Source organism: Oncorhynchus gorbuscha, linkage group LG19 (genome assembly GCF_021184085.1).
Source record: "Oncorhynchus gorbuscha isolate QuinsamMale2020 ecotype Even-year linkage group LG19, OgorEven_v1.0, whole genome shotgun sequence".
Lineage (NCBI taxonomy): Eukaryota > Metazoa > Chordata > Actinopteri > Salmoniformes > Salmonidae > Oncorhynchus > Oncorhynchus gorbuscha.
The window spans coordinates 53,034,927-53,044,772 of record NC_060191.1 but is presented as its reverse complement, the minus strand read 5'-3'; the positions used below and the strand labels follow the sequence as shown (position 1 = coordinate 53,044,772).

Here is a 9,846-nt window from a genome sequence, read left to right as displayed (position 1 = left end):
TGATGGATGCACCTGCAATAATCTGATGTAATTATAATAAATGAAGAATTTACATAGGCTGTTGGACTGTCAAGACAAAATTAAGAAATAAAACATTTGTTGTTCAACACTAGCCCTTTCTTTTCCTTTTAAGGTTCTGTACATTACAGCCTATGTCCCATTTATATAAAAAAAATGTTTGAACCTTTATTTAACTAGGCAAGTCAGTTAAGAACAAATTCTTATTTACGATGACGGTCTACACCGGCTAAACCCGGATGATGCTGGGCCAATTGTGCACCGTCCTATGGGACTCCCAATCATGGCCAGTTGTGATACAGCCTGCCTCATGGGTCAAGGCACTTGACACACAATTGAACTTTTTCCTTCCAGTGTTGTGATGTATAGGCCTACTTAGAGCCAGAGCCATATTAGAATAAAATATATGGCTCTGGGGCTACTTTGTAATTGAAAAATGATTACAAACAGTTCAAATTAATCTAACTTGAGGTTATCCAACAACTTTAGCAGTCATTTAGTTATCGAAGGGGCTCTAAACTATTTCTATAGACGTAAACTTAATACCTAGAGTGATTCTGCTTTTTTACAGTAACTGTACAAACCTTTTTCTTTACAGCCTATGATGAACAGATGAATGGATGTTCATTGTTCAGGGTGGGATGGGGATGAAGGATGTGATCAAGTTAGTTGAGAGTTTTGTGGCACTATACTTCCCCCTGGTGGTATTTGGAAGTGGTAGCACTGAATTGAACCACAGTTTAATAACGTCCAAGATGATTCCATCCGCTGCGTTCACACAGACAGCTCAATTCTGATCTTTTTTCACTAATTGGTCTTTTGACCAATCATATCAGCTCTGATAAAGATCTTATGTGATTGGTCAAAAGACCAATTAGTGGAAAAAGATCAGAATCTTGGCTGCTTGTGTGAATGCACTTACTGAGCCTGTGTAGCCTAGACCTAATCAACACAAACGAGTCAATAGCAGCTTGCAGGGAGTAGGACTTGGACAAATGTGTTGCAAAAAAAGAAGTAACTGTGGGCATATGCCTGTTTAGCAGTTTACCTTGATTTGGAAAATATTATTATATTTGATGGATTATGATGTAAAAATCTGATTCCAGGTCGGCATGCTCCGTGTAAACGTCATACATTCTAACATTTCTGAGAACAGAGCAGGCCCGCCATTTCCCTGAATGCGTCTAGTCCTTTAAACCCAGTAGGAGTGGCGATAGGAAGACACACAGAGATCCAGTGAGCGAGAGATCGGGATGAGAAATAGGCAGAGAATGAGTCAGCCTACCAAATGTACAACCGCATCTTTATTTATGAAATACATTTGATCAAAGGCGTTTTTCGGATCAACACTCGATTGAAATAATCAAGTTTTGGATACGTTAGAATTTTGTAGTATAATTTTTCTTCTGCCTCGTCGCCCTGTCTTTTTCTCTTAAGTTTTCCCTTTTCTTTATTTATAAATAGGTGGTGGACTGGAGGTGTCGACCGTGGAGATTTTATAATTAAATTAATTTGGAACTTTATAGACATTGTGATTTTTCAAATCTTTTTTGCATCAATAAACGAAGATGTCGGGGCAGAGCATTACTGACAGGATAACTGCAGCCCAGCACAGTGTAACTGGATCTGCTGTGTCGAAAACCGTATGCAAGGCCACCACACATGAAATAATGGGTCCGAAAAAGAAACATTTGGATTGTAAGTATCGAAATTATCGAGAGTTTCTGATGTGTCATTCATTAAAACCAGTCGGAGGTCTGCATCTCGTGAGTTATGGCGATGCTGATAAGGCCTGAAGCCTGAGTGGATAGGCTAATGTTATTGCTATGTTAACTCCTGTCAAAATGTATCAAGTATACATTTTAGCAAAACGAGAGCATACAACGAGACCGCTCGGAACATTATTTAACTGGACGTTAACATTAATATCAGAATTTTTGATAATTTCAGTGTAGGCCTACTCATCATCACTGTCACATTAGCTAGCTTTCTAGCCGCCTGTTAAGTGGTTTCATTCATTCTGCATAGCTTTAGGCTGCCCTCCTTGACCTAAACAGTTATCATGTATTTATCAGTCATAGTGTATCTTATCTTACAATTTATTGACAAGTTCTCCATTATACAGTACATTTAACGTTTTGGCTATACTAAAATGTCCCCCAAAATATATGTTCCAGGGAGTAAATTCAGTAGACCTATTTTTATCTATTTACCATAAGAAGAGGGTTTAGCAACCACATTTGAACAGCTTAGCTGTGGAAACTACCTTGTTCATTTGTCAGAGTAGAATACTTTGTCTCATATGTAAGTTGTAGCCTACATTATCATCACTACTAGGTGTGTGTCACTGCTGGGGACCGCACATGTACAGTGCATTTTTGAAAGTATTGACACTTCTTGGTTTATTCCACATTTTGTTGTGTGACAGCCTGAATTCAAACTGGATGAAATATATATATTTCTCTCCCATCTACACATAATACCCAATAATGATTTTTTAAAAAAATCAAATTAATTGAATATATACAGATATCTAATTTACTTAAGTATTCACACTCTTGAGTCAATACATGTTAGAATCTCCTTTGGCTGCGATTACAGCTGTGAGTCTTTCTGGGTAAGTCTCTAAGAGCTTTGCACACCTAGATTGTACATTATTTAAAATAAAATAAAATCAAGCTCTGTCAAGTTGGTTGTTCACCATTGCTAGACAGACATTTTAATTTCTTGCTGTAGATTTTCAAGCAGATGTAAGTCAAAACTGTAACTAGGCCAATCAGGAACATTCAATGTCATCTTGGTAAGCAACACCAGTGTATATTTGGCCTTGTGTTTGTGTATTTGTGTATTTTCCTGCTGAAAGGTTGTTTCACCCTTCGTGTCTGTTGGAAACCAGACTGAACCAGGTTTTCCTATAGGATTTTGCCTGTGCTTTAAATAAACTCCCCAGTCCTTGCCAATGAATAGCATACCCATAACATTGTGCAGCCATACTTGAATATATAAATTGGTACTCTGATGTTGTTGGATTTGCCCCAAACATAACCTTTGTATTCAGGACATATCAAATAACATCTTATTTGTCACATACGTGTGTTTAGCAGATTTTATTGGGGGTGTAGCGAAATGCTTGTAAAGTAAATTTCTTTGCCACATTGTTTGGTAGTTTTACTTTAGCACAGGGGTGTCACTCATTCCATGGAGGGCCAAGTTTCTGCTGGTTTTAGTTTTTTTCTTTAAATTACAACAGACAACCAGGTGAGGGGAGTTCCTTACTAATCAGTGACTATAATTCATCGTTCAAATTAGAGGAAACCGTGCATTAAACTCTAACTATTTTAAAATCACAATTGGCCTCATGGTGGTTTCCTTACACTCCGGCAACTGAGTTAGGAAGGACGCCAGTATTTTTGTAGTGACTGGGTGTATTGATACACCACGCAAAGTGTCATTTAATAACTTCATGTTCAAATGGATATTCAATGTATTTTTTTTATTACCCATCTACCAATAGGTGCCCTTTGCGAGGCATTGGAAAACCTCCCTGGTCTTTGTGGATGAATCGACTGAGGGACCTTAATTATCTGTATATGTTGGGTACAGAGAGGAGGTAGTCATGCAAAAATCATGTTAAACACTTATTGCACACAGTGAGTCCATGCAACTTATTATGTGACCTTTTTTTTTACTCTTGAACTTTAGGCTTGCCATAAAGGGGTTGAATACTTATTGACTCAAGACATTTCACCTTTTCATTTTTTATTAATTTGTAAACATTTCTAAGAACATAATTACATTATGGGATATTGTGTGTAGGCCAGTGACACAATCTCAATTTAATCCATTTTAAATCCATTTAACACAACAATGTAGGAAAAGTCAAGGGGTGTATGTCACTTCCAACTATTGTATGGTCTGTCTCACTCACCTGGTCTCTAGTTACAAAAGTGTAGCAATTGCTCACAGGAAAGGGAAATAGAATGTGTCAGGATGCCCTTTCATTTCAATGGGGTGTTATGCATAATTAAAATTTAAACGGACTGGTATAGTTTGATCAATAATCAATTCATGATTGTGGGTGTTTAAAATTTTTTATTTTATTTTTTATAATCAAGTGTTGTACACTCTCATAGTTTTAGAATTGTTTTCTCAATATTGGTTGGTAGGCCTATCCCTTTGCAATATTTGCTCAATCAGAAAATCAGAAGTCAAGAAGCCAACTGTAGTCCTAGCCAAAGCTGTGCTTGCACTTGAGGTCTGAATGGTTTGGCTGTCTGTGTAGCAGAGCTGCCTGGTTACTTGCCAGTGGAGTAATAGTTATTTGGTACAGAGAGCTCTTTATGGCAGTCGGGGCCAGGCACAAGGATTTTCCTCTGGACTCCAGTAGTCGGATTTAATCAGATTGTAATACACAATTAATTGGTATATACTTTCTCAAATTTTGAGCAGCTGAAGGACAAACCACACAGGCAACTGGTGAGTGTAATTGTATTCAACATTCTGGCTTGTAAGGAACATTTTCACAGGCATTAGTTTCAGGCTGTATATACCAATTAATTGTAAATTACAGCCTGCTTAATCAGACGAGCTATATATATATATTTGTGTTAATGTTGTAAATGACTATTGTAGCTGAAAACGGCAGATTTAAAAATATATATCTACATAGGTGTATAGAGGCCCATTATCAGCAACTATCTACTAACTACTATTAGAAAACCCTTTTGCAATTATGTTAGCACATCTGAAAACTGTTGTGCTGATTTAAAGAAACAATAAAACAGGCCTTCTTTAGACTCATTGAGTATCTAGACTAGAGCATCAGCATTTGTGGGTTCGATTTATTCTCCAAATGGCCAGAAACAAATAACTTCCTTCTGAAACTCGTCAGTCTGTTCTTGTTCTGAGAAATGAAGACTATTCCATGTGAGAAAATGACAAACTGAAGGTCTCATACAACACTGTGTATTACTCCCTTCACAGAACAGCGCAAACGGACTAACCAGAATAGAAAGAGGAGTGGGAGGCCCTGGTGCACAACTGAGCAACATATTATATTGCAGAATGCTGTGCTAGCCAATCTGGTTGTGCCTTTTTAAATTCTAAAAAAATCAGACAGTGTTACCTGCAAAGCACCATCACACCTCCTCCTCCATGCTTCACGGTGGGAACCATACATGCTGAGATTATCCGTTCACCTACTCTGCGTCTCACAAAGACACGGCGGTTGGAACCAAAAATCTCATCAGACCAGACCAAATCAGACCAAACGACAGATTTCCACCGGTCTCATGTCCATTGCTTGTGTTTCTTGGCCCAAGCAAGTCTCTTCTTATCGGTGTCCTTTAGTAGTGGTTTCTTTGCAGCTATTCAACCATGAATGCCTGATTCATGCAGTCTCATATCAACAGTTGATGTTGAGATGTGTCTGTTACTTGAACTCTGAAGCATTTATTTGGCCTGTAATAGGAGATGCAGGTAACTCTAATAAACGTATCTTCTGCAGCAGAGAACATTTCCTGGATTGACTGACCATGTCTTAAAGTAATGATGGACTGTAATTTTTCTTTGCTTATTCAAGCTGTTTCTACCATAATATGGGCTTGGTCTTTTACCAAATAGGGTTGTCTTCTGTATACCACCTTTACCTTGTCACAACACAACTGATTGGCTCAAACATATTAAGAAATTCCACAAATTAACTTTTAACAAGGCCTTACTACCTTCTGAAGCGGGTTAAGAGAATGCCAAGAGTGTCTAAAGGGTGGCTACTTTGAAGAATCTCAAATATAAAAATATTTTGATTTGTTAAACTTTTTTTTGTGGGGAGGGGGGGGGGTTACTACACTGCTCAAAAAAATAAAGGGAACACTTAAACAACACAATGTAACTCCAAGTCAATCACACTTCTGTGAAATCAAACTGTCCACTTAGGAAGCAACACTGATTGACAATAAATGTCACATGCTGTTGTGCAAATGGAATAGACAACAGGTGGAAATTATAGGCAATTAGCAAGACACCCCCAATAAATGAGTGGTTCTGCAGGTGGTGACTACAGACCACTTCTCAGTTCCTATGCTTCCTGGCTGATGTTTTGGTCAATTTTGAATGCTGGCTGTGCTTTCACTCTAGTGGTAATATGAGACGGAGTCTACAACCCACACAAGTGGCTCAGGTAGTGCAGCTCATCCAGGATGACACATCAATGCGAGGTGTGGCAAGAAGGTTTGCTGTGTCTGTCAGCGTAGTGTCCAGAGCATGGAGGCGCTACCAGGAGACAGGCCAGTACATCAGGAGACGTGGAGGAGGCCGTAGGAGGGCAACAACCCAGCAGCAGGACCGCTACCTCCGCCTTTGTGCAAGGAGGAGCACTGCCAGAGCCCTGCAAAATGACCTCCAGCAGGCCACAAATGTGCATGTGTCTGCTCAAACGGTCAGAAACAGACTCTGAGGGCCTGACGTCCACAAGTGGGGTTTGTGCTTACAGCCCAACACCGTGCAGGACGTTTGGCATTTGCCAGAGAACACCAAGATTTGCAAATTCGCCACTGGTGCCCTGTGCTCTTCACAGATGAAAGCAGGTTCACACTGAGCACAAGTGACAGTATGGAGACGCGGTGCAGAACGTTATGCTGCCTGCAACATCCTTCAGCATGACTGGTTTGGAGGTGGGTCAGTCATGGTGTGGGGTGGCATTTCTTTGGGGGGCCGCACAGCCCTCCATGTGCTCGCCAGAGGTAGCCTGACTGCCATTAGGTACATAGATGAGATCCTCAGACCCCTTGTGAGACCATATGCTTGTGCGGTTGGCCCTGGGTTCCTCCTAATGCAAGACAATGCTATGGACTGGCCCGTCCGTTCCCCAGACCTGAATCCAATTGAGCACATCTGGGACATCATGTCTCGCTCTATCCACCAACGCCGCCACGTTGCACCACAGACTGTCCAGGAGTTGGCGGATGCTTTAGTCCAGGTCTGGGAGGAGATCCCTCAGGAGACCATCCGCCACCTCATCAGGAGCATGCCCAGGCGTTGTAGGGAGGTCATACAGGCACGTGGATGCCACACACACTACTGAGCCTCATTTTGACTTATTTTAAGGACATTACATCAAAGTTGGATCAGCCTGTAATGTGGTTTTCCACTTTAATTTTGAGTGTGACTCCAAATCCAGACCTCCATGGGTTGATACATTTGATTTCCATTGATCATTTTTGTGTGATTTTGTTGTCAGCACATTCAACTATGTAAAGAAAAAAGTATTTAATAAAAATATTTCATTCAGATCTTTTTTACCTTTATTTAACTAGGCAAGTCAGTTAAGAACAAATTCTTATTTTCAATGACAGCCTAGGAAGTGGGTTAACTGCCTATTCAGGGGCAGAAAGACAGATTTGTACCTTGTCAGCTCGGGGGTTTGAACTTGCGACCTTCCAGTTACTAGTCCAACACTCTAACCACTAGGCTACCCTGCCACCCCGTCTAGGATGTGTTATTTTAGTGTTCCCTTTATTTTTTTTGAGCAGTGTATATGATTCCTTATGTTATTTCATAGTTTTGATGTCTTCACTATTCTACAATGTAGCACATAGTAAAAATAAAGAAACCCTTGAATGAGTAGATGTGTCCAAACTTTTGACTGATAATATATATATTTATATTATATATATATTAGTACCAGTCAAAAGTATGGACACGCCTCCTCATTCAAGGGTTTCTTTATTTTGACTATGTGCTACATTGTAGAATAGTGAAGACATCAAAACTATGAAACATAATATGATTCCATATCGTGTGTGTGTGTGTATTAATACATACGTGTGTGTGTGTGTGTGTGTGTGTGTTACACAGTACCTTCGGAAAGTATTCAGACTTCTTGACTTTTTCACATTTCTCTACGTTAGCCTTATTCTAAAATGGATTAAATAAAAATCTTCAATCTATACACAATACCCCATAATGACAAAACGTAAAGTTTTTTTTGCATATTTAGCAAATGTATTAAAAACATACCTCATCAGACCTTTTGCTTATGAGCTCAGGTGCATCCTGTTTCCATTGCTCATCCTTGATGTTTCTACAACTTGATTGGACTCCGCCAGTGGTACATTCAATTGATTGGACATGATTTGCAAATGCACACACCTGTCAATATATGGTCCCACAGTTGACCATGCATGTCAGAGCAAAAACCAAGCCATGAGGACAAAGGAATTGTCCGTAGAGCTCCGAGACAGGATTGTGTTGAGGCACAGATCTGGAGAAGGGTACCAAAACATTTCTGCAGCATTGAAGGTCCCCAAGAACACAGTTGCCTCCATCATTCTTAAATGGAAGAAGTTTGGAACCATCAAGACTCTTCCTAGAGTTGGCTGCCCAGCCAACTTGAGTAATTGGAAGGGCCTTGGTCAGGAAGGTGACCAAGAAACTCATTCGTATATCTTTGTGTACATATTTTTTATCCCTCTACACTTGTGTGTGTATAAGATAGTAGTTTTGGAATTGTTAGGTTAGATTACTCGTTGGTTATTACTGCATTGTCGGAACTAGAAGCAGAAGCATTTCGCTACACTCGCTACGCTTGTGTACAGTGAGGCAAAAAAGTATTTAGTCAGCCACCAATTGTGCAAGTTCTCCCACTTAAAAAGATGAGAGAGGCCTGTAATTGTCATCATAGGTACACTTCAACTATGACAGACAAAATGAGAAAAAAAATCCAGAAAATCACATTGTAGGATTTTTAATGAATGAATTTGCAAATTATGGTGGAAAATAAGTATTTGGTCACCTACAAACAAGCAAGATTTCTGGCTCTCACAGACCTGTAACTTCTTCTTTAAGAGGCTCCTCTGTCCTCCACTCGTTACCTGTATTAATGGCACCTGTTTGAACTTGTTATCAGTATAAAAGACAGAACCTCAAACAGTCACACTCCAAACTCCACTATGGCCAAGACCAAAGAGCTGTCAAAGGACACCAGAAACAAAATTGTAGACCTGCACCAGGATGGGAAGACTAAATCTGCAATAGGTAAGCAGCTTGGTTTGAAGAAATCAGCTGTGGGAGCAATTATTAGGAAATGGAAGACATACAAGACCACTAATAATCTCCCTCGATCTGGGGCTCCATGCAAGAGCTCACCCCATGGGGTCAAAATAATCACAAGAACGGTCAGCTAAAATCTCAGAACCACACGGGGGGACCTTGTGAATGACCTGCAGAGAGCTGGGACCAAAGTAACAAAGCCTACCATCAGTAACACACTACGCCGCCAGGGACTCAAATCCTGCAGTGCAAGACGTGTCCCCCTGCTTAAGCCAGTACATGTCCAGGTCCGTCTGAAGTTTGCTAGAGAGCATTTGGATGATCCAGAAGAAGATTGGGAGAATGTCATATAGTCAGATGAAATCAAAATAGAACTTTTTGGTAAAAACTCAACTTGTCGTGTTTGGAGGACAAAGAATGCTGAGTTGCATCAAAAAAAACACCATACCTACTGTGAAGTATGGGGGTGGAAACATCATGCTTTGGGGCTGTTTTTCTGCAAAGGGACCAGGACGACTGATCCGTGTAAAGGAAATAATGAATGGGGCCATGTATCGTGGGATTTTGAGTGAAAACCTTCCATCAGCAAGGGCATTGAAGATGAAACATGGCTGGGTCTTCCAGTATGACAATGATCCCAAACACACCGCCTGGGCAACGAAGGAGTGGCTTCGTAAAAAGCATTTCAAGGTCCTGGAGTGGCCTAGCCAGTCTCCAGATCTCAACCCCATAGAAAATCTTTGGAGGGAGTTGAAAGTCTGTTTTGCCCAGCAACAGCCC

General features: G+C 40.3%; 1 protein-coding gene across 11 annotated transcripts in view; it reads left to right on the top strand.

Moving 5' to 3' along the window:
• Window positions 1-1,198: 1,198 nt before the first annotated feature.
• LOC124006260 (phosphatidylinositol-binding clathrin assembly protein-like) overlaps window positions 1,199-9,846 on the top strand; it is a 32,444-nt gene continuing 23,796 nt past the window's right edge. For 5 of the 11 annotated variants that reach the window (XM_046316162.1, XM_046316160.1, XM_046316159.1 and 2 more), the window contains exon 1: window positions 1,200-1,716. In XM_046316162.1, coding sequence (XP_046172118.1) covers window positions 1,587-1,716 — 130 coding nt within the window. In that variant the 5' untranslated portion in view covers window positions 1,200-1,586. Of the gene's footprint in view, window positions 1,717-9,846 lie in introns of all 11 variants that reach the window. The other 6 variants (XM_046316161.1, XM_046316164.1, XM_046316158.1 and 3 more) reach the window with 3 other exon arrangements.